At 35.4% G+C, this 26,093-nt stretch overlaps 2 protein-coding genes across 2 annotated transcripts; one reads left to right on the top strand and one right to left on the bottom strand.

Moving 5' to 3' along the window:
* Window positions 1-5,085: 5,085 nt before the first annotated feature.
* On the top strand, window positions 5,086-17,245 carry Smp_153520 (hypothetical protein; the record flags this gene model as incomplete). Its single annotated transcript, XM_018789362.1, has 11 exons — window positions 5,086-5,141; window positions 5,847-6,001; window positions 6,893-7,014; window positions 7,124-7,324; window positions 7,978-8,161; window positions 8,820-8,980; window positions 9,083-9,284; window positions 10,495-10,721; window positions 11,356-11,807; window positions 15,054-15,267; window positions 16,411-17,245. 11 exons carry the CDS (start codon window positions 5,086-5,088, stop codon window positions 17,071-17,073), a joined length of 2,637 nt encoding a protein of 878 aa, XP_018654813.1. The 3' UTR covers window positions 17,074-17,245.
* A 2,006-nt stretch (window positions 17,246-19,251) lies between these two features.
* On the bottom strand, window positions 19,252-25,765 carry Smp_153530 (nucleoside diphosphate kinase; the record flags this gene model as incomplete). Its single annotated transcript, XM_018789361.1, has 8 exons — window positions 19,252-19,341; window positions 20,665-20,772; window positions 21,820-22,067; window positions 23,375-23,652; window positions 25,220-25,381; window positions 25,419-25,585; window positions 25,620-25,730; window positions 25,763-25,765. The coding sequence occupies 8 exons, from the start codon at window positions 25,763-25,765 to the stop codon at window positions 19,252-19,254; spliced, it is 1,167 nt and encodes a 388-aa protein (XP_018654812.1).
* Between the last annotated feature and the right edge of the window lie 328 nt (window positions 25,766-26,093).

Genomic DNA, 26,093 nt, shown 5'->3' with positions numbered 1-26,093 from the left:
TGCCCCAAGACATATCCTTTTACCACACTCAACTCCCTGGAGATTAGAAAGATGTTATGATCAGTCCTATATTTAAAGATGGTCAGAGGCAGATTGTATCTGACTACCAATTTGTCAGTCTAACCAGCATAGTCCTTAAGTTACTTGAAAATATAAGTCGGGTTAAGTTATTAAGTCACATGGAATCGTACAATCTGTTGACTCCGGCGTAAAACGGGTTTCGAAACAAGCTTTCACGCTTAACCAACTTATTGCAAATTAGTATTTGACAACGGCCCTGAATAATGGTCTGTTTATCAATGTGATATTCACAGACTTAAGTGAAGCGTTTGGCGAGGTTTCACATCTAGGTTTAATGCAGAAGCTCTCAAACCTCAGCGTAACAGTTGATGTACAGGGATGGATAGGAAACTGATTATGTGACCGCGGACAGAGAGTGATGGTTAATGGGATTATATCAGAATGGAAGCCGCTTAAAGGTAGTATATTCCAAAGCACGATCTTGGGTCCCCTACTTTTCCTTCTCCACGTCAATGAACTACCGAAATTGCTTTGGTCGTCCATATTATTGTTTGCAGATGATTTTAAAATCTGGCGAACAATAGGAAGTCAAGCTGATCATTTTGATCTTCAAACTGATTTAGATGAATTAGTTAGATATGTCTGATGTCGGAGCATAGAATTAATTATAGAAAGAGTAGGTTCATGTATATCGAATTTTGCCAACCACCCATGTAAGACCACACTTAAAGTACTGTATCTAAACAGCTAGCCCATGTCTGATTAACGATACTAACTCACTTGAGTGTATTCAGCGTGTGTGAACAAAACTAGTGAGTGATTTTCCCCTACGATGAGTTCTTAAAAGGCTTGATCCTTTTCCCCTTATCTTACCATATGACGCGAGGTGACCTTATATTGGCATTTTGCAACTTTAATTACGATTTGGATGGTAATATGACCTATCTTTTTGTTCCTTTCAGAACTAATAATCTCCGAAGTCATATCAAGAAGGCTCACAAACCTCTATCTAATAAACTCAAATCGGGGTTCCGTTTTTCTCATCGAGTAGTCAGTGACTGGAACTCCTTATCCGAACAACTGGTATCAGGCTTATCAGGAAACATTCTCGAAGGGAAGCTAGACCTTCACTGGAAAGCAAACTGTCAGGATTAACTCAGGTTCACTAAATTACTATTTTATTACTGAAGACTGTACATTTAAATAACACACGATTTTGCTCTAGAAGCATTATCTTTAGTTGTTTGATCATACACAAAAAAGAAAGACATATTCGTATCAAAAAACATTAGTTGTAACATGGGAATAGTAACTCAAAAAACTCACTTACTTGGTTCTACATAAAATTTCAATTAGACACTAAGTGGCGATAATGCGAATAATTCGCCTTAAGCGCAAAGTTTGAGATTTGGAAAGTCGGTGGGTTTCGTTTTGAATTTCCAAGGTTTACTTCCTTGAAATCAAAGATAATATCTTTAAAGTCTACATTATCTTTGAACAATGTGTTGTACAACAGTACGAGGTACTTTTGTACTTTCAGAATTTTTAGTTCTGTGTTGACTATTGGGATATTTAGATGCTAAATGTAAGAGATGTAACTCAAGAAGAATAAACAAATTCAAAGTGAGGGACTACAACATGCATCGTATTCTGGCTAATGTCAATATTTGACCGTCAGATTCTTAATTAAGATTGATTGTATCTGATATCTAGGTTAGGTAACAAACGCGCTAGGATTTCATATCTTGCACTGTTGAACAGAATTTAGTTCGCTTCATTAATAGAGCGTTGGCTTACTAGTTAAGGTGTCCCACCAGTAATAACTGCTTATTCGATGTTATGTCCCACAAAGTTGGAGAGTATTGCTATTGAGGGTATGTATTCTTGATAATCATGGCATGGTTGCTTTAACCGGCAGTTTGCCACAAACTCCAACGTGGCTGGATGTCCAAATAATGTTTCAGGTGTTGTGTTTCGTGGAGTGGCTGCTAAAAATCCTTAAGTTTGAGACTGAGTAAAATGTCTCTAAACCGTCTGCACTGTCTCAGGCGTCTTCAATCTCTGTCTTCCCGTTGATTAAAAGTTTCTCAATTATTAGTAATCTATTAACTTAACCACTTTATATTTTCTCAAGTCGTGTGTTCAATTCCCAATTTCTCTTGCCACTAATACTGTTACCAACTTAACTACTCCGGCATTCACCCTGATAGCTTCATCTTGGTGTGCTATTAGGGTGTAGGAACTTTAGTTTACGTACGTGCGCACCAGGTTCTACGTTGCGTTTGACTCACTGGTTACGATTTTTCGAACTCTAGTTAAACTCCAATGTGTCGTTAAACCATTTCTGGAAAATTTTTAAAACGCTTCTAAAAGTCTCTGAGGGCTGTTAACAGCCATTCCATCTAGTATGCAGACTTTCACTAAGTTGAAGTGTCTTGGCCTCCCAAATAATTTTTTAGAGTTTTCGGCTTATAGAAATATAGTAATAAAACGTAGTTTGTTTGTTGTGTCCATACATGTACTTAGCATTAAACCACGTTTACTCACTGGTTGATACTACTCGATTACTCAAGCCAAAGTTCAATGTCTACTAACTTTCGTAACCTGCTAAAATGTACCAGCGGACTGTGAGATTTTAAGAATTCAAGGCTTGCAAGCTGGATGTTCCTATGAAACTATACTTGTCTTTTATGGCATGATGCGTGTCACTAGTACTTAGTATTTTAAGAAAGTCAGCTGAGAACTATGTAAGCGTCACGGTCAGTCATAAAGCGATCCAACTAGTCTGTCGGTACTGACCTTTTCAGAAGGGCAATCTTATTGAGCAAATAATCCTGAGTATGGATAACGGACCTGCGATCATTGTTCATGTCTAGACCCAACCAGTTGCAAGCAACGTAAAGGGTAGTGCTCTACACATCCAGAATATAATAGGGCTGACTGATACATCATAAGATTTAACTTGTTTCATTCTAACTATGCGCCTCTTTTATCCCACTTTTGTTGATCTGTGATAAATTTGCTTGATCCAATTGTTTAACCATACATTGGCCAGCCTTTCAAGATGTTAGGATAATATGCCGTGCAAATACTGACAAGCGAGTTACAAATGTGTTCCTAAGTAATTAAAAAAAGTCTCCAAGTTTTTTAAGTATACATAGAAGCCGCCTCAGATCACCTTGCTGCAAACCATTTTGGAAATCGCTCTGATAAAAACAGGTAGTGTTAGTGTTAATCTTTCGCCTGGAGACTTTCCAGTCTTCTCTATCCAGATTTTGTATTACAGTGCAGTATACAAGCTATGCTGTTATTCAGTTGACGATGTCTGTAGGTATGACATGTATTTTAAACCTTCTAAATACAAGTACCTTCACATGTTCGGCAGGATCCTGTCCCGAAACTCCTCTCATTGTGAATCATCATTCAAAAAGCTCGTGTATTTCGATGGTTGGATGCCTAGTGATGGCATGGTAAAGAGACAGATCTACGTATAGTGGAATTTAGAGCAGTTTTTGCCAATCTGTACCGTTTCAAAGTTATTGGTGACTACTTTCCAGCTGTGAAAGCTCGAGTGTCCGTCTGGATAAGCGTATTCTTGCTCAAGCCCCTGAATGCCCTGGTACGACCGAGAGTGGGAGAGTCAGCTCTCCCTCTCAAAATGCTCTCACATGGCCACGCGTATACAGTCACTGCCAGAGAAGTTCTACTCACTGCCCTCTCGCGGCGGGAGTGTTGTTTACGAAATTAAGAGGACGAAAAGCGAATGTCCGGCGCTTTAACCAGGTTGGTGGATATGGAGGATCCACCTAGGGGAGTTGGAAAACTTCGGTTCCAAACCAATGATGCACGTGGGCTCCGAGATCTTGAGCGGACAAATAGCGTACGAATCAATCGTTGGTCATTGGCTACCATGGGACCGCATCTCCTGACGTTGCTCCACTACCTTGTTGATCAAACCTTTAGGTCGAAGTCTCCGGGTGTGGCCCCCCAAGAAAACCATCTGCTTCAGTTTGGGCACCCGGACAGTATCGCAGCCCACACACAGATCAAATGAGATTTGTGCGGCGCATATGTATTCGGTACCCTTTTATACCAATATTTGTATTCAAATAAATAAGAAAAATCTTGCTCAATGTTTGTGAAACACATCCTCTCCAAGTTAAGAGTGCTAAACAACTAGCTGTAATCTATCATCGCCTCCGGTGAATTGATAACATTTAGTGGCAATATCACATTAGTTGTACGAAGGTTTAGCAATGTATGTTCAGGTGTAGTAAAGATAATTCAATTAGTGTCATTCTGAAACCGTGGGACTGGTTGCAATAAGTGGAGAGATGGTCAGATTATGATATGGCCCTGAAGTATAGTAGGAAGTTGTGAAGGATTGATATCTGTTAGTTCATCACAACTCCTTGGTTTCGACCCTAGGAATGGTACAACCCCGGTTTAAAATATTATCAGATATAGCTCAGTAAAATTCCTACTTCAATTCCTTTGTAAAGAAGAACTTCCTTGCATGAAAGGATCTTTTCTTGATGTACTTTTTTGCCTGATTTATTTCTCCTATCATAATTTATTCTGGTCCACTTATTTCTATTTATTCAATTACACTCCTGCTTTCCCCATCCCTTCACATTTCTTTTCTATCTGGGGCACTTATTCTGATTCTCATTTCTACAAATATTTGTTTCAATAAATAAATAAGTCAACCGTTTACCACCAAGCACTTATCTTTTATAGCCGTTTAATTGTAGTTGCGTCTAACTGAAGATATAAAGCAAATTTTGTCTTCTTAATGCTGAAGATTGATCTTTAGTTCTCAGATGATTTCGATTATTTTGGTCTGATAAACATCATTTCATACCCTTTGTAGTCCCGTTTAAGTCACGAGTTATACACATGATGTCCAAGCCTGCATAATATTGTTCTCATCTCGAATTGTATATCGTTATTGGATTTCAATTTCTTAAATATTTTAAAGTAATGTTCTTTTGCTTCAGTTTTTGTATGTTGGTGGGCAACCAGTCATCCAAAACTCTTTTGACTTAGTGGATGGTCGAATTCATGGCTGATATCGAACAAGAATTACATCTTACAGGTAATTGCTCATGTGCATACTGGTTTCTATTGGTGTCACTAGCTTTTCTCATTTATATAACGTCTTACTGTCGTCACTCGTTCAAATATCTTTTCGCATCATATGAAACTTGTTTAATTGTCTCTAACAACATCAAATGTAGATTTATGCAGATTAAACCCCAACTATTCTTTTTACTACATTTAATTACTTTGGTGAAATCCTGGGTTCCATTGCTAGCCATCTTTCATCTCTGCTTAGAATTATGGTAGTTGTTAATGATGTGAAGCCTGAGATGCATGGAGTGTCAAATCATAGGTAATATTATTTCAAAGTACAACATTGTTGGTGGAATACCCTGTAATAAACATGTCTTGTAAGCATAGAGTTTTCATTATTTAGTAATTCATGGTAAACCAGAAAGTTAGCGTAACTACAAACTCACATGCTTTTCGGGATTGCTGCTTTCTCAGTGGAGTAAGGCCGGTCGCCCTTGTGTTCAATCAATTATGCTCAAATCGAAGAAAGACACACTGACGAGCAGTAATTCGACTTTAGTTATACTCATTTAACCTCAAGTATTGTCAAAATTGGTCTGATGAAGTTCTAAAATTGATTCTCTTAGCACCATAAATTGTTATTACACCTCTCACAAATGTTGCCTTGGCGGTTTTGAGTAATGCTTTTCTTTCCAAGCGTTCGTATTTTCTCACACTTATCAACTATACGTTTTTCTTTATTTTTCAGTCAAACCATCTACACCAACAAGTGGAAAACGAAAATCTTCTAGTCGGTTGAGTTTGTTTCATTCAACTGCTAGGAAATCACGAGCATCCGCTGGTGACTTGAATTTACCCACCCCTAATGGCGCTGTGACCTCGTTAGCTGATGGATCTTCTTCAGGTATTGATTTCTTTTTTCGGCTTGACTTTTACTAGGATGGCGTTATGTAGCTGACTTATCTAAGTGTCTATCTTGACGGTATGAAGTAGATGAATTGAGCTTTGTGGTTACTTCCCCTACTTCAGAAGTCTCATTGTCATGATTAGATCTATGAGTAGTAAAACCTTACAAATCCAATGTAAGCATTTGCTTACTTCTTATGGGTTTCCATATTGCTCACTTTTAATGCTGAGAAATGTGCTAAACTGACCTGGCTTATTACTGCTTTATTTCACTGAAACTGATCCGTTACTCCGTGTTCTTAGGTGAGTGTATATCGTGTAAGCGACTACGTATATAGTAATCAAAATGGTCTTGAACAAACGGGCTATTCAGTAAAAAGACTAGTGGTATTTTTATTTAATTAGCAAAAACCAGGCTCATCTTTCCTTATCTTCCTTTCATTTAAAAGTAACACCAAAAATTGGAGGATTCTTCTGATAAGATCTGTCAGTGCACTATAAGTTATTTCCACAATGTTTCACGCTCCATAACTTAACACAAACAGTTTTATAACTGGTTAACAGTCTGGCTCAACTCTATGCAGTGGACTAAAACAATAAATATGTGCCGATTTGAGTACCTAACCAAAATATAAGCCGTTGTCAAAACCTCAGCTGTTAGATCGTTATCCACACTCAAATCGGATGACGAAATAGCCTGTTTCGTGCACATTATTATCACTAGAGAGAATAAAATGACTTTGTTGGTTTAACACCTTTGTGAATCATTTACCAGTCATCTCATTCACTTACATTCTGATCGTTGCGATCATTTGTTGACTTTTGCATCCTTCAATTACTTCATAAAATTCACTATGATATTGTTTTTCTGCATACTTTTCTCTTTCAGACTTACACGATACACCGTTGCGTGCTAAACTGGAAAAAAGGCAGCATCGTATTTTCGAGTTTTTTGTAACAGAACGAAACTATGTTGAGATTCTACGTTATTTGTGCTTGAACGCTTATCCAGTAAATGTTAATTATGTTTTATCTTTTTAAAATTCAGTTTTAATATTCTTTTAATTTTTTCCTGTATACATTTCATCTTCATTGCTTTATTTTCTTTTGCATCTTGTAGCAAGTTATCGACGAAAATCAACCAGGAGGACCTGTTTTGCCGCGACAGGAAGCTGATTTCGTGTTTGGCAAGCTTGGTGCTATCTATGAACTACATGATCGTTTACAACCTCAGTTTAATGAGCTGGAAAATAACTGGTCGTTATCTGAAAGTTGTCTTGGGAATGTACTTCAACTTAGTTTATTGACTGAAATGGATAGAGTAAGTATTTAATAAGGTTATTACTGTTGCCCATCGTTGTCATAAAAATTTTGGCTGTTTTTGTTCAGTGTTGCAGTGTATTTACATTTCTCTATCTTGATTAAAGTTGGTACATTTATAAACGAAGGTAACTTATCAAAAGAAAAGATATAAAACTTGGTGCTTTATTTTATCAGGTCAGATCGCTTACACCTTGACAAGTCACAACAAGGGGTGATCATTAAAAGGGTGGAAAATCGAGAGAATTTATGGAAAGAGGTCAGAACGAAAAACGTAGTAAATAATTGTGCATTGAACAATAAAATACGTAAAATTGAGTAGGGTCATGTGTTCTGTCATCATGATATCACTCCCAATGTTTTTCAGACCCAACTGAGGAAATATCAGATACTATGAAAAACCTAAATCAATCTTCGTAAAGTGTGTTAAGACATCACTAGCATATTAAGACTTTTTTCCAAGAAACTTATTGCTGTTAGGAAGCATATCATCCTAACTAGTAACAATAGTGACTAACAATATTTGATAGCCACTTTTACTGATTACTATGTTTTCTGCATGAAATTCTGATGATTGATTGATAAGCGATCCACGTAATACCACTAGAATCATTTTGTTATTGGGCATAACTTTTATGCTTTTGTCAATTTTAGGCATATGGGAATTATATGCAATTTTACAGTCCACCACATTTACATCACCTCGGTGAACAATTTCCCCGTTTTCATGCTTTCATGCGTCAAGTTGAAAAACGTAAAGAATCTGGCCGTCAAAGTTTACCAGCTTTACTAGTTCGTCCAGTCCAACGACTCCCTTCTATCTCACTTTTAATGGATGGTTAGTTTTTCTTTGACTGTTACTTTGTATTAGATTTTTACTTTTATGTCGATTATTTTCCAATTTGTAGGTTAAAATCTAAGGTATTATAGTTAGGTAGGCTGTTGAATCGGATTGATTTATACTTTCTACCTGTTCACTTATGATGTATCTTATGTTACCTGAAGTTTAATTAAATGGGCTTCATTGATTGTGCATCGATATTGCTTTGTTTTAAGCCGTCTACCGTTATGTACCCCCCTCTACTTGTATCTATTTTGTCAATAACCTTATTTAAAAATGAGTAAAATAGCGAATTATCCATCACTTAGGGGATATTTTTCACTTATTTTTAGATAATTACCATCTGTTGCTCACTGGATTTCCTGTTCTTATTCATGTGAAATGTCCTTTGTTGATTATTTCATCGTTTCTTCAAAAAATAGCACAACTTAAACTGATATATCTTTAAATGGAGTTATTCAGTTCTGCATGTAATTTTTTTTATATTAAACCAGCAATCTATCCTCTGTATGGGATTCTTGTGGCTTTAAAATGTCACTTTCAATCAGACTTTTTGCTTCGTATTTCCACGTTGACATTGTTAAGGCTGAAATGCGTACTGATGGCTTTCAGATAACCTAAATTACAACCATTATTATTCATTATTATTACGCAGGCATTGCCAAATTCACACCTCAATCACATCCAGATTATAACGCAGTTAAAGAGTTTGCTAAAGGAATCAACGAGCTACTGGCTAAAATAAATGATCGATTAAGGAAAAATGAAGAACGCCTGTCTTTATTGTCTTTATATCATGAAATTAGTGGTGCTCCGGTAAGTTTTTTTCTCTAGAATATTCCATACAGTATTATTTGCCTTAAATATGCCACATAATTTGCTTCCGTATTTCTTTCTAATCGATAATTTTGATTTCAGCCTGAGATGTTATCTTCCTCTAGAAGTCTGGTGGCAAAACTTAACGTTTTTGAATTGGGAGTAAGCGCTTCTGGAAATACAACTTGCGAACCTGTGACGCTTTTCTTACTATCTGATAGCTTGGAAGTAGCTCGTCCTCGTAAACGATTTACTGGTGAACCTCTTGCACACGCTATTCGAGCCGCGTTAGCTGCAGTACAAGGTAAGTCCTGCCTCCCATAATTTTTCATCTGTAATGGGTTTTCTTGATTTAAACTTTCCAATTCAAGTTAGTCTCTGTCTTGGATATAGTTCATGAGTTAAGGTATTAGTTACCAGAAATTATTTATAACTTCGTTATTTTTCGATGTTAATCTGTTTGTTGAACATATCAGTTAATCACATTATTTTACTGTATTAAATATCTAATTATACTCCTCACATGGGTTAAGTATGAGCATTTGCTAAGTGGTTTGGGTAGCTTAGTGATAACACTGACCCTCAAAATGATATGCGAAACAATGTATTTTGTAAATGCTTTACATTATCATTCGCTTCACATTGGACATAATCTTTTGAAGCAACCTCTATTAACAGGTCTGGTCAGGGAATTTAACCCTTATATATGTTGACTGATACTATGGAGGACGGAGTTAAAACTTAGAGAACTTTTACAATCATCATGAAAAAGCACAAGTATTTATAAACAGCTGTCTACGCAAGGGACTGCAGATCATTTAGTCAGACATCAACAATAACCGACTATGGCAACGAACGAACCAGCTTCCTGCTGAGAAAATTAGGGCAAGATGCTGGCGGTAGATAAGGACATATTACAGAAATCAAACTGCATCACAAAGCAAACCCTAACTTGGGATTTTCAGAGCTATAAGAAAAGAGCCAGACCAAAGAACTCATTGAGTCGGGAATTGGAGGGAGACATTAGAGGGATGGGTAGGAGTTGGTGAAAAACTGGATCACAGAGTCCAGAAAAATGTTGGTTGGAGTCCTCTAGTCAATGGCCTATGCTCCTTAAAGATTAATGAGTGTGAGTTTGCTCACGGAACCTACGGTCCTGGGTCTGGCTCCCAGTTGCATGGTCGTATATATGTACTGCTGAGGATTCCTGTATTATTTCGAAACGGCCGTCCAATGCCTTCATGTTTTCAATTGCTGTTTAACATGGATTAGTTCATGATCTCAATGTAATTCAATAATTTCCACAATTCCGTGATGACAGTTACTGTTTTATTCAAGTGTTTTGTATTATAGTGGGATGTAGAGAAGTCCAATTTTTATTTGTGATCGTAAAAGACTTGGTAACATTGTCAAACTAACCGCCCTTCAGGATACACTGTCTTTATGAAATGTGTAGATATAATAGTAGTATGTTGTGGGTAATAAGTTGGTAATTTTTGTCCATATTTCTACAGGTGAGGGGTCTGAACACAACTTTGACGGTAATCATGATCAAACTTCAATTAACGGTGGCGATTCTTCATCGAATCCGTCAACAAATACTGCTTTAAGTGGGGTTTCTGTTTCTCGGACTGGTTCAGGTGCATCTGGGACAAGTGTGGTGAACCTCGGTCTTATGGAAGGCAAACAAAGGTGCTGTTATAAGCATTTACAGTTGTTGAAATTACAGGAGATAAAACAAGTGTGTTACTTTTAGATTTTATTTAATCCATTTACTTTTTTTCTAGTCGGTTATTATTATTATTATCCCAATTCTTAAGATCGAAATAAGGATAGTTTGGAATTACTAGCATCTTATGCTCTGTAATGGGTCGTAGTACTTAGTTTATCCTTCAGCATTTGTCGTATATTACTACATATTTCCTTTCGATTTTATAGATTTCGGGTCATCGCCTAATTTACGAAGGTCACTTGATTTAATAATATCTTTTTCTGTCGTCTATTCTTCTAGTGTTGTCATGTGTTGATGAACGAGATAAAAACAAATATCACTGGACCTTTCAAGATTTAAAGTAATCTTATCTTTTATATATAGTTAAAATCATGAGTCAATTAAAGCTAGACCACCATGGAAAACCTGGAAGCACTGAACGGTTGAGTACTCGCGCGCGAGACTGGTAGGTCCTGGATTCGAATCTTGCGAGGCGGGATCGTGGATGTGCACTGCTGAGGAGTCCCACAATAGGACGAAACGGCCGTCTGGTGCTTCCAGGTTTTCCATGGTGGTCTAGCTTCAATTGACTCATGATTTCAACTATAAACAAAATTACTAAAAATCTCCACAAACAACCCCCTGATCTTATCTTTATTTGTAGGTGGTCAACTTTGATACTGCCTCTCCAGACCGAGCTGCTTTCGGTTTAGTGGTACGTTCCAGTTCCGAGGTTGATGATCGTGTTCATGCTTATTGCTTGGCTGCTAGTTTTGCAGCGTCAGCGGCAGTTGTCAGCGGGAAGTGTCCAGAACCTGTTGAATCAGCAGTTGCAGCGGCCACAGCATCCGGACAAATTTCTAATGCAGTCAGTATAGATACCTCACCATCACATATAACTGCTAATTCAAACAATTCGCATGTAGCAATGCTACAGGCGTGTGTTGGTGAAGCCAAACGTGTTTTTCTTCACAGATTATGCCATCATATTTGTCTTGTTTCATGTATAGCAAAGAATCCAGAAGAAATACTAGTAGATGTCGAACCAGAAGAATTACTTGGTTTTGACTTGGAGCAAGTTTTTAACGCAACTGCTTTGGCTTTATCTTCTAAAAGGTAACAGTACTACTACACCAGTGTATGTTAGCTTATCACTAACATATACAAACTTTGTTTTTAATTACCAAGCAGTAAGTTTAAGAAACAGGAACGACCTAGAATATTGTACTTGTTAGTTGCTACCCGATCGTTAGAGCACTTTGCTCTCAATCTGTCTCAGTTTTCAACCCTGTATCACATATTTTGGTCTGGGCAGTCAGGCAGCCACACTACCCGTTATACAGTTCACTTCAATAAGAGTGACTAACAAAAAGGAGCATATAAATAAAGGCGAGCATTAAAGGGGAGGATAACATCTCTAGTTATGTGAATACTGTTCGACTTACTCTCTGTTGTGGAAGACTTTCTAAAACGAACAGGGTGTTGGGGGGTGACATAAAGATTTTAGCCAACTCGTTAGTACCACTTACCTAGGTATGTAGAAATGTATTGATGCGCTGAAAAAGGAACGGAGTCTAAATGAATTGGAAATTGAACAGTTTGTTGCAGGAATCTTGCAACAGCACTTATAAATAAAATGTAAGGAGGTAGCAGTACGTATCAAATTGGTCATATAATATTACGAAAAGAGATCGACACTAGACTATATATATATATATATATATATATATATATATATATATATATATAAAATTTTTAACTGTGTTACTAAAATTTCGTAATGCATGTAGCATGTACATCTATATTAAATTGATGTTAGCCCTTTTGATGTATTGTATTTAGTCAGTTAGCAATAAATCGGCACTTTATGGTGATGAGTTATCAACGTGTCGGGTATTCGGGGTCCGAATTTTAAATTTTTATGTCGCTTACTTACGCCGATTACCACCACCCCTCTTAGTCTGTCGAAAAATATAGAGTAATTTACAACTTGAATTATCGACATAATGTTGGGTAACGATCAATAATTAAAAGAAAAATAATAAGATAAAATCAAAAGTTGTCCACTTAAAGGATACGAAAAAGATGAAGAACAAATAAAAAAACAGGAAGGTGGTAATAGCAAATGACTAGGAACTAAAAATATGGTAAAGCATCAATAACCTATCAACTGTAAAAAAAATTAGGCATAAGAGTTATGATATGATAGAGTGCTACTACCTCTGCAGTGAACTCATCTATACGATATTGCTGTAATTTAGTTAGATTTTTAATTTAAGCTAATCAATTTTTAAGAGAAAACTGTATAAACGTTTCTCTGTCATACGTAGATCTAAGTATGGTTTCAACCACAGTGAGAATTATGTACTCGACAGGTCTATATTGATAGTAATTGCACAAAGCCTATCTGTTCATAAAACTGGTGTGAAATAAAACCTATTCATTTGACTCTTATTATCGCGGACGTCAATAATCTGCAAAATAAAAGTTCGTTAAGTTTCGTTGGAGGACAATGTTTTCAGGGATACATATAATAAGGAATATCGAGGATAAATTTTTATTTTAAAAGTAAGGCATGTTTTTGGCACTTAGGGCTTCAAATTAAAATCTAGCAAACATTTTCTTAAACATTCCTCTAAATAGACTATCCCCTAGTTATTTGAAGTAGACGTACGAAGAATTACAACATTTGTTGAAAGTAAACTCTTCATTAGATGTTTAGAAAACTACTTTTTTGATTTGTCGTAGGGCAAAACGAACAGATTTGACACCATTAGAAATGTTATCTCCTCTTTTAATGTTCATCTTTATTTATATGCGCCCCTTTGATGGTCACCCTTTTTAACTGCGGTATTTTGGGTGGATCCCATCTGAAACAGATCATGTAACTCAGAACTGAATACTTAAACCCCTCAGTCAGTCATCCACAACATAGAACCAGGCATATATATGCATCAGCCCAGGTTACCATACCCCATTAGCACAACAAGATAAACATCAAACTCACAGTGACAGTTACTTCAATCGTAGTGAAAAAGATTTCATATAAGGATATGGTGCAAGGAGAAAGAAATAGTTCGTAGAAAGAAAGGTATAAAGTAATTTTTATCTCACGCTTTAAGGGAAGACAAAGAGTGTATATACTATCGTCATTATGGTCGTCCGTCAGCCATGTCACCCAGTCTCCAACCCTCGGTTACGATAGTCACGCGAACCCCAACCAAGTAGTCTGCATCTGACAACATGGTTCAGACTAGAAGTTAGCGACTTCAAGGACTGATGACAGGTTTCCGTTTGGCCGCCACTAACTCTCTTCCAACCATTTTCCACACTAGTCAGCATAGCGCGTCATGGTAATCGCTGTTAAGGCATACGTAACACGTAGACCAACCATCTCAGTCGATGAATATTTACAACCTCATCAACTGATTTACCATCATTCCTTAATACCCTGTGTCTAACCCCATTATTACTTACCCGTGATCCCAGCAGATGCGAGCAACATTTCTAAGACATCTGTGATCAAATACTAGTAACTTACGAATATCGTCTACCTTTAATGGCCACGTTTCGCAGCCGTAAATTAGAATAGAACGAACTGTCGCATAGTATACTCATCCTTTTATTGATAGACAAATATCTCGCCTTCGCCATAGGTGACGTAAATTGGCAGAAGCCAAACGAGATTTCTGAATCTGTGCACAGATTTCGTCAGACATCTACCCATTAGGGCTGATCAGACTTCCAAGATAAGTGAAGTTGTCGACGCGTTCGTCCACTTCACTTCCTATTCTTGATTCAGGTGTTGACGGAGACCAGTCCTGGAGCAATAACTTGCATTTAGATGGGGAGAAACGCACCCCAAACATCCTAGTGTTGTTGTTCAGTGCTACCAAAAGACTGAATTTCATCAGCGTTTTCACTAAACAGAACTATGTCATCTGCGTATTCTAAGTCGATAAGTGGAACTCCTGATAGGAGGTAAATGCCCGAAAATTCAGACAACGAGAACGTTATTTTCAGCAGTAAGTTTATGCAGCCACTACCAAAGAAGTTCTACTCACTGCCTTCTCGCGGCAGAAGTGTTGTTTACGAGATCGGGAGGAGGAAAAGCGGATGTCTGATCACTTCTTACCTTTTATTTAAAAATATGCTCATAATTTGTCTCTGTATGCTTTTAGTCTTATTCAATAGTGGAAACTTATTTCTATTTATATAAGAAATAAAACTCACAATCAGATCCCATGATGAAATCATTTGATGAAAATGTACCACTATTATCGATGTGACACTTCTCTGTATTTGTAAAACAGGTGTATTTTTATATTTTTGTACCCACAATTACTCATCCATGTTTTCCAGAATCACGCGACAATTAACCCGCAATATATCTATAAAAACCCCTCGCCGCCTGCCAGCTTCTGCCAAACGCCAGTTCGGGGCACAGCCTCCACAGCCCCCTAGCACTCCAACTTCCCACAGATTGCACGTTCCCATTGAGATGGATGAAAGCCAAACAACAGACATGTATCTTATCCCAAGTCCTCGACGTTCAATGCTTGGTTCATTTCTGGGAGTAAGTGTATATTTTTCACACGTATTATATCGATATTACGGTGGTGTCAGATTTAAAATTGTTTGATTAGTATTAGTATAAGTTACGCAGAAAGTGAAATATTTATTCAGATATCTGAAGATTGACAAAATAACTATTTACCAAGAGAGCAGCAGTGATGAAAGCGTTTTGTCGTCCGTTTTGCTTGAAGCTAAGCATTTATGCTTACATTTATCTGAAATCAAATCAAACTAGTTCAATCATTGTAAATTATAAGGATGCAACTAATAGAGATGGGTTTATTTGAAAAATATTTAGTATAGACTAAAGTTGGGAGTGTATAGAGTACGTTAATTAAGAAGGTCTGAATTAATGCGGAAAATGAAAAACGTAGCAGATTGTAATTCAGTACCATGTCAGCACAATAACCTACTAAATAGTGCTTATCAGATTGGTTGCATAGAACGATAATTTCATGGATGCTAATATGTGTTCTTAAGTTTAACCAGGTGGTTTGATTTCCGCATGTGGTCTAATCGCATTACGCTTCTTTCCATTCTCAAAGCTAAACCTATTAAAACAACCAATAAACTAGAATTGATTAACCATGCATTCACTTTCATTACTGCTGTTGATTCGTAGCTGTCACCCAAAAACTTTAACTGCGGTCGTCTTGCGAACCCTGCCTAAAAATATCTACACTTTCTTACGTAAGGCGAGCTACAAACGACCAACTTCCCTACTCCCTTTTATTAAGGTAGATATCGATAATGTACAGTACCGTAACAATATTTCCTGTTCAGAGGAAGAAGGTCGTATTCTGACTTTCCAGTGAGTATTTGCGTCAGTCTTATAGATTAGCACTCACCAACCACCATAAATAGTGTTGGTCACACCTTGATACAAATTTTGGCATATATTTGCTTTGTTGGAATAGATGAGCTTTGTCAACTCGCTTTGGTAGCTGTTAGATTCTACTCATTACATTTCTTCTTACGTAAACTGGTAGCCTGTTTTCTGGTAAATAATATTATTTTAAGCATTTTATTATTTGCTTTCCGCTCTTTTTATTGACTATCTTTTATGTTTGAAATGTGAATAAAACATGAGTATATGCTTCCTTTTCATCACCATATCAAAAGATGTTTCTTTTTGTGTTTTTAGTCATCTTGTACATCACTAAGCAATTTTCTAAACACAGCCTTGCGTACTAATAACAATCTAAATAATATTAATCATGGAAATTCCGCGCTCAATCGTGCCATGCTACCTCCTAGTCGTTTAGCTATGACACCCAAACCGATTCGACGTCTTCTACCTCGTTCATCCAGACAAAATTCATTCGATGATCTTGATTTAAATGATGATGAAGATGATGTTCCTTTCTCTCAACTTGGAAGTTCTCTTCTTAGTTTAACAAGTCTAGACAGTCTCTCTACACTGGATAATCCTGTTAATCGAGTCGATGTTATTTCTAACCGCAATACTCCAAATCTTAAGTGCCGTGCCGGTAGTGCTGTTTGGGAATCAGCAAGTCATCTTGGTTTTAGTACATCAGATGATGTTCGTCATTCATTCAGATCGCCATCTGGATCGTTTCTTGGCGGTTTTGATGAAGGTTGCTCTAGAAAGCATGGTAAAAAGCAGAAAAAACCGAAACTTCGCGCTGTAAGTCAAATGTTCCAGAGATCTTCCATTATGGTTAAAGCAAAAGAGTCAAGGAAAATAGGCTCTGACAAAATTAACACTGAGTTAAATTCTCAAAGTTCTCTACCTAGTTCCCGGCGTGACAGCTTATTTCGTGGTCTATTTTTCAGAAAGAATTAATTTCTTATGCTGCCGTGTACACATTAATATTCTTAGCTTGTTTGGCCGAACACATTTGTTCGCTTGTATAAAGTTTCATTTAAGACAAATTTTTCTAACACTAATACTACACATTATTTGCATTTTACCATATAGTGATATATGTAATTAATTACAATGGTTTATTTTTCGTAATCGCCTTCTATAAATTCTTAAGTTATATTATCTAAATTTGTATAATAGCTATTAATATTTCACCAAATGTATCTCACGATAGCAGGCATTCAGAGATTTACTGCCGCTTGCAATTTTAATTCCAGCTCGAGTGTTACTCACCAAATAACATGGAATGATTTTGTTACAAACGAAATGAATTTAGAACCACGTAATGAGTGAGCATGTCTATTAGTTGGGAAGTTTTGCGGTGGATATAAAAGGCCAATATACGGTACTTGTATCAAAATTAAATCTCAATCTGAAAGATAGCGGTGGTTCGACTAATTATTTATGATTTAAAGACTAGTCATAATATGGTATCAATTTAGGCGTCATGACTTAAGAGTTATATTGATACTAAGACCTATTACTAATTCTTAGTAAGTGTATGTTTTATGACTTCAGACCATACGATTACAATTTTTCAAGCTTGCTGAAGTTATATCATGGCGTAAATCAGAGTAGAGGGAAATTTAGTTGTATAAACCATTTAATTCTAATCTTGTGAACACAGAACTAAGGATCAATACACTCCCTTTTCATGAAATCACATGAATCTGAATTTATTCTTTTTAAGAGAAACGAGAGAACCATTTTCAGAACAATCTTCAAAGCTTAGTCACTTTCCAAATTCTCTTCACTAAGTTACAGCAGTGTTTATATCGATAAATCTTCATAAGTTTATTTGCTGTCACTTTTAGTACAAATTTCAGTTTAAGTGTGATGTTCAGTATATTGTTCACAATCTCACGTATTATTACTAATTACTAATGTCTTCCGTGTGGACAAAACATTCTATAACGTTAATAGTGGAGACTTTATATACCCACAGATGGTTTTTCTTCCATATACATAAGGTCTTCATGGCTATAGTAAACTGATTTCTTCATAGTTTGATTTTTGGAGACCATCATATGGATTCTTGGTTAATGATCGCTGGTTTTCTGTAAAGAGGTGTGAACCGGTCAATATTCGGTTCATGATCTCAACAGAAACTCAATCTCCACAACCCTATACAGACAATTTTCATGTGCTCACTGATGACTGGTTTCGAGAGGTGATTCTCGGAGTTCTAGTGAGAAGCTGTCACCAGTGGACTTCAACTGTGTCAGAAGTTATACAGTTTCCTACCAGAGATAATGAAATATGGTCGCACAATATCATGGGTTGGTTGAAGTTAAGCATTAATACCGTTGGATGCGGGCTCAGTGGTCTAGTGGTTAAGCGTTCACACGAGGCCGAATGTCCTGTGTTGAAGTCGCGCATGCAGGATAGTGGAAGCGCATTGTTGAGGAGTCCCATACTAGAATGAAACGGCCATCCAGCGATTACAGGTTTTCATTTGTGGTCTAACATTTATCAGTTTATGATCTCAATAAAAGACTACTGATTTTACATATGAAAAGATTTTATTTGAAATAACTGATGATATAGAAAACATTTATTATGCCGAGTTGTGGTTGTTTTCAGTTGGGTTTCTTATTTTCTGTACCTACGGAACTTAGTTTCGATCGAATTGTTAGTAATGTAGATAATTCGAACGTGAAAAACTGTATTTGAAGAGCTGCATAGACTTAGATACTACATTAGGCGGGTCCCAAATCTAAAATAGTTTCTATTGAAACACTAGTATGCATTATTCATATTTGAAACTAATATCCTATAACCTAACCATAAATATTCCGTCTATCGTTCTATCATCTAAAAGTCAAGTCTCAGAATCCATATGTGAATATACCATTGGTTTATTCTAGCTATGTCATGTAACATAGTCTTTCTAAGTAAAATCTGTAAGATATATTTATGGGCCAGAAATCGATCATAGTCACACTTTATCTTCCCCTAAATTTGAGATAGGATTTATTCATTTATTTCTTCATATTTTCCTTCTTAAAAATCTTAACTTTCTTTTCGTTTTGTGTCGACGCAATGTATTTGTTTTTGAAGAAAATCACTTTTGGTCTTCGTTTCTTGTAGTTCTAGCTACTTTCCACTCATTTCCTCAGTACTATGATTGGCATCGTTATCATAGCCGTCTAATTCGAGTACTAGCATATTTATTTTCAATTCTTTCTAAAAAGTATCAAGAGAAAAAGTGTCCGTAATGACGATTAGATAGACTCGAAGATATTTCAATGAATTAGTCATGTCTGTTATTTTATTAGCTTTTATTCCATACAATATATGCTAAAATTATTTTGACCACACATAGGGGCAAAAGAAGACTATGACTTCAGTTACTTAAGATAACGGAAGCATAGATAAATAAATTCTAATTTATTTTGTTAGGAAAACAATATTATTTATCACTTCGGGATTGATCATTGAATAATTGAAATGTAATGTTATCCGTTGTTTTGATCGACACAATAAATGTACAGAAGTCGATTACTTCAATATTATGGGATAAATTTCCTAATAGAAGCTGAATTCACACAAATTATACAGTGTTATTTTCTTTTTTTTTTGATATTCAACATTGTTTTACTTATCCAGATTATTGAAAAAGTAGTTAACCTATAGGGAATTCAAAAAATAACACACAATTTAGTCTGATAAAATCAAAGATTTACAAAAATGTAATTGTATATTTATATGTTCAAGCTAGATAATATCGATAGGCATAAATATTAACATTGGTTGATCATGGAAAAAGAATCATTTGACCTGAAAACATTGAAATCACTCTTCCATTGTAGGTTCAATGTATCTGTTAATTTTATCCAATGTTCGCTCGCGTTTTATGTATTAGTAAAAGGTAGATTGAGGGATACTTGACCATTCTTACAAACTATCCGTTCCCATACATATCTTTCTTGTTTATACTGTTAATTCGGTAGTTTAAATGGTTCCCCTACTTGTAATAATTCTTATTCCATCATCCCTTCCTCTTATGCATGTTCCTCTTTGAAACTTTTTTTCATTTTGAACAGTTCGTCTATTCCCATCATCCATAAAATTCTGATTGAATTCTATATACTTGCGGCATTTCAGCGCATATTGTAAGATATTGCAACCGACTATTTTTGAACTATATTACCTGAGCTTAGTTTTTAATATCTTTTTCGTAATATCACACAATATTTTGACTTCATTTCTTTGTCAATGAAGTCATAAAGTATAATAATTTGAGCCGAAATGTTCCAAGTCTCAAACTTTTTTATGATTGACTGAATGATCGTAGTATATTGTTTGGATCTCCCAATAATTCTTCGATAATGTCTCCAAAAGCAAGAAAAATGGTAAGTACATTTCGTCCAGTCAGCATATGTTATGAAGACTTCAGTATTATTACTAATAGTAGTATCAATAACATAAAATATGGAGAGAATGCTATATGATCACAATAATGAAATATCAATATGCACGTGACATGAAATAAAACAACGTAATTACTTCACGTTCAGTATCCTCAGGTAAATCAGTACAATGAATAGCATTTTTGACTTTAGTAACTCCAAATCTAGCTCTTAGTGTATCCGGTCGTAAGTATTTTGCAATTTCCTGTATAGAAAGAAAAACATCAATTTCAACAAATGAAATTTCCAGATAGATTTCTGCCAGATAATTGTGGCGGAATACCGAAAACCTAGTTTACACGCATGTTGGTACTAATCACCAAGACGTACCCGTAGATTTTAAGGAACTGGCGATTTCCCAGAAGTTTAGGTCAACACTAATTAATTGACATGAACGTTTTTACGATCTAAATATCAATAAACTTTTAAGCATTCGAATAGATTTGACAGTTCATATGCATAACTAATTACTGAAAACAAGTCAAAAACAGTTGAAATGTTAATGGTCCATAATTTAATCAGGTTTTCACTGATAAATGAAGCCTTTTTGTTTCACCACAGTGCATATTCTACATTCACTATCCATCAACCACACTTATTTCATTATTTTAGAGTGGGTTTGGAAATCAACAGAGCATGAGTTGTCCTGAAGTCAACTATTCATATCGCTGCCTCCAATCTTATAGATTGTTTTATCTAACTCAGTGACTTTAAACACTTTCTAGAAGATTCTCCTATAACTCTAGTTATCTGTGATTTGAGATGTTTCTTTTCTCATGTTGAACCATTCTTCACCAAATACTTAGCCCATCACAACAAACATGAAGTACTTAAACCACTGAGCCATGATTTTGACATGAAAATGATAAACCGTTAGTGGAAAAATGTATTTAGAACTTTAACAAATCGCAATTTCAGGAAACGGGTGATGATGTTATTAATTACGAAACCAAGAAGTAATAGTGGTTTTGTTATCAGAAACTAAATCAATTAATTTGGGACTGAACATAGATCTTGGCTATCATTATTGGTGAGCACGAAAGTACTTTTCTTTGTAAATACACATGTAAGATATAGACTGACATTTTATCTGAAGCAAATTGAAAGAATCAGCGATGGATCTATGAGTGATTCGGATCACATATTGTAAATTCTACCACATATAGTTGATGTCAAAAAGTACAGATTTAATGTTTTTATTAATTAACAATGAGAAAAATCCATTAAATAATATATGCAAACGAAAACTCACTGGGTCTATTGGTCCAGTGAACTCCCGGAAAGCTTGATGGACATTTAAATTGGGGTCCGGAATATCTATTTCCAATGCTATACAAGGTCCTGAAGACAATTGATCCAACATCTCTGGATATTCTTGTACTACACCTTTATAAACCTCTAAAAAATCAGCTGCATCTGCTTTCGATAAACGATACAAACGAGCTGCTGTCACGCGAAATCCTTTTTCATTAATTGCACTCCAAATTTTCCCAGTAAGACCTATAACATGAATTAAATTTGTAATCACTTAGTAAAGTGGTAAGCATGAATGATTTCAAAGAGTTTACACATATGAATCATAAAACGTAGCCTATCCTTTTTTGCCTGAACTTGACTTTGGTTTGTGGGACATTAATTTGTCATTTATTTTGCAGATTGTGGCATAAACAGTGTTGAATTGAAAAGAAAACTGGCTATTCACCTGTCCGATGGGATTTAGGTCCACACATAATATCTGATGGATTTTTTCTTTTAATTGTGTATGTGTCATTAATATTATTTGAACTTCACAGGAGTTAGCTACAATACACATTGCACTTTTCATCACCAAAAGGTAAACCACTGTAACAATAATTGTTTAAAGACTGAAAATATTCAGCAATAAACTAAATTGGTTGAAAATTGTATCAGGTGTAGTTATTGAAAAACAATACAAATATGTTATCGGTTACTTTATTGTTTAACTCTTCAACATATAAGATATTGTTCAATGATATAACTTACAGTACAAACAATAGATACTACGTGAAAGACTACCAAGTAATCTCTTTGACAAAAATGAATAAAAGCACGAATGTGTACGTTTACATTTAGGTGTATTACTGATTTAGTTACTTGCTTAAATGTGAGACACGAAGCTGGAATAAGTAATATCGGTAATGGTATTGAATAAAACAACTCAGCTGTAAATAGGCTTAACTTTTCTATGAATGGTTTCGTTCAAGGGTTACATAAGATTGCATTAGTAGTATACACCTGGACATAAAACCCTGAAATCTGTATAACAAAGCGTGCGTTCACGCTTTCAAAATTTTACATAACAACAGTTGCTTGATAAACTTCAGAATTTCTAGTTTTAATCACAAATATCTCACCACAAAATATTTGTACTAGTGTTTAAAAAACTGACTCCTAATATATTGTATAAATATTTACTGTAAAATTCTCTAAAACAAGTATTCACAATTCATTGTGAGTAGTGTGGGATTAAGTAAAGTGTCACTTTAAACATTAATTTTTCAGAGCTTTTAATGATGTATAAACGGATATTCGAAACTGTTTCTTATCCTTGCCCAGGGGTGGCTGTCTTCTTGTGAATGATTTAATCACTCTCACCTAACATGTAACAGAGAAAGAACAACTCTCACTAAAGTCATTCTGTGATTTAAACCAAATAAATTATTGGAAATGTTTAGCCATCAACTTTTGTAAATTTCAACCTATAGGTGTTTCATCGACGATATAATATCTGTCTCCACCGTGCTTTAGAATATATGAATTTTACGCAAACTAAAGAACTAAATTACCGTCAGATACTGCGTGTGGTCGTATAACACACAATGTCGTGTTCTTTAGTAATGCTGCTCCATGAAAATTTGGTCCACCAGGATTTCCAAATATTTTATTGGCTTGTTTTAATGAGTCACCGACATTTGACGTGATCATAAATAAATCAGGATTGGATAAAATGTTTTCACTACTTCCTTTTGGTCCATAAATGAATTCATATAGAAGTGAGCACACATTTGTACCCATTACCTCCAAAGCGATAAGTTGTTTTCCAGTCAGTTCATTTAATAATGTACTGAATAAAACAAACAGTTTGAGAAAAGATTTCATTTGGCATGAAGGTCAGTAGTTATTTAAACAGAACGGGATCACTCTGGACCTCAAAATCTACCAACTCACTTTAATCACTGAAGTGGATATGCTTTTGCGCCTTATTCAACTATGTATATTATTGTGAAACTAGTCAAATTGAAAAGATATAAACTTAGGAAGTGTCAAACTGCTGTACAGTAGACTAAAGACTACATTTTAAGCACTGGACGACAGTTTTGAGTACTGCTTTATCTATTTTAACTGTTCATGACCGTATAGTACCTCTCACTATCAAACAAGACATTTATTCAAATACTACGAATCATATAATTAAGGTTAAGAAACTTGAGTTACTGACAAAGACACGAAGCAATTAAGTGTTCACTACCAGATTATTATAGAATCAACGCTGAGACATATTTAAACAGCAACACCTTAAATAGTTATTCAAACTTCAAATCATTGACACATATTGTTTGAGAGTTGTATTAATCTACATTGAAATCCAACTTGCAAATCGAGGCATTAAAGTTTTCAGACGATATAACTGAAATGCTTTTTAGATCTGGCTAGATGCCTATGTCAGCTCAGTTCTTCAATATCACATCCTGAATCTTGTGGCTAATGAATCTGTTATGGCGTTTCTTTATCTTTTTTGTTATTATAATTTTTATGTCTCGGTTTTTACAGTTATTAATTTCTCGTAATTCCGTGGATCGAAAGATCTTTAACCGGTACATAAATGTGTAAAAATCAACTTTGTTTCCATCTCTCTGTTTGGGCAAAACATTAGTTCTTGCTATCATACTGAAATAACGTATACCGTATTAACACGCCAAAATAAAACCAATACTAAACTAAACTCTTCACCTAATAAGAGTTAATCTAATGGGTTACAATAATAACGTAGATTTCAATGTAAAAGCTTATTGTCTGTTTTGACAGGATTACTTTAGTTAGTAGTAGGAACTATTTTAGCAGTTAATGCTATTTAAGGTTCATGCATCAGCTATCAGATTTACTCTATTTCTCTGATTTATCGCTAATAACTGACTCAATAATGTTCAAACGGCAATATTGCTAGTGCAGTGTAGCGTCCTTTGAATTATGAAAATATAATAAGCTAGTAGAAAAGAATAAGAGGTACCATCACAATATGAAGAAATCATAGTCATCCAAAGAGAATCAAGTGGGTAATATAACAGAATGAAATGACATGTAATATTCAATATATCACATATAACGCAACAAAAACTACGTGTAATAACTTTTACACCTCGGTTTTTATTTCAGTTCTTTGTGACTTCATTGACAAATATTTTTAAACAGAGGTTAATACTTTATACACAACATACGTATGAGACTTTCAAAGTGATAGGATTTAAATCTTATTTTGGACAGGTAAATCATAGCGAACTTTTGGCAGTATATCGTCTAAATAATTATTTTATCATGACATATATTCTGATTTAAAATCCAACATTGCTTTCACACAAAAAAGAATGCACATTTCAGTCTTGAATTACGTTCAGAAAAATCATAAGACTTACGGAATGCTTGAAAGAATCGTGTAGTTATCTAAAAGGGATTTTAATTCATCTGATGTGAAACGCATCATTTTTAGATTAATAATTCTAAGTGATTTGTCCTCCAACATTCCTATAATTTCACCAGCCCTGAAAACGGAGGCTGGAGGGATAAAAACAACACATCTTTACAACCAATATCATGTAAAAAGTGTATATTTACCTTTCTGAACGACTTAAAAATTCACGTTTAGTGAACTCATCCCCGTAGTCCACAATTTTTAACGAGCGAGAAAGTATAGTGACCGTGCTGCCTAGATAAAAGTCAGATAATTTCAGTCCTTCAATCCTAGTAGGTTTAAGAAAAAGCCTATTAGTTTTCTCCTCATGCTTCGGGAGAAATAAAGAAATCAATGAAGCTTACCATTTCCACAGAAGAAATCTTTGTGTGATATATGAGTAGAAATCTTCTGATCAAAGATGATATCGCATCAAACCATTCAACCAAAAAGCAGTATGATGGGTCCGTTTTACTCTAAAGGTATTAATAAATGTACAAGTACTTACCATACTCTGTGATGTTTATTATTTCATATGTTTTCGTCAAATCTTAAAGTACTTTGCTTGCTAGGGGGGGTTTAAGGAGCAATGTGGTAGGGAATCTGGAAAAAACGAAAGAGAAAATGTTAGCCAACGACTTGGTGAGAGCATAGAAGGCATTGACATCTAATAATAAAAGTCATCAACAACAATGAGAAACAATGCAAGTATGAGTGCTAAAACAATCTACTAGTCGAGACTAACATCTGATAGAATAATGTTTTGACCACGTTATAGTTCGTTCTTTTAAATTGTTGTGCGTGATCGTCTAAGTGATAACAGCACTTTTAGTCAGTCA

Source organism: Schistosoma mansoni, chromosome W, assembly GCF_000237925.1.
Source record: "Schistosoma mansoni strain Puerto Rico chromosome W, complete genome".
NCBI lineage: Eukaryota > Metazoa > Platyhelminthes > Trematoda > Strigeidida > Schistosomatidae > Schistosoma > Schistosoma mansoni.
The sequence above is the reverse complement of the archived record's forward strand: the minus strand, read 5'-3'. Positions and strand labels throughout refer to the sequence as shown.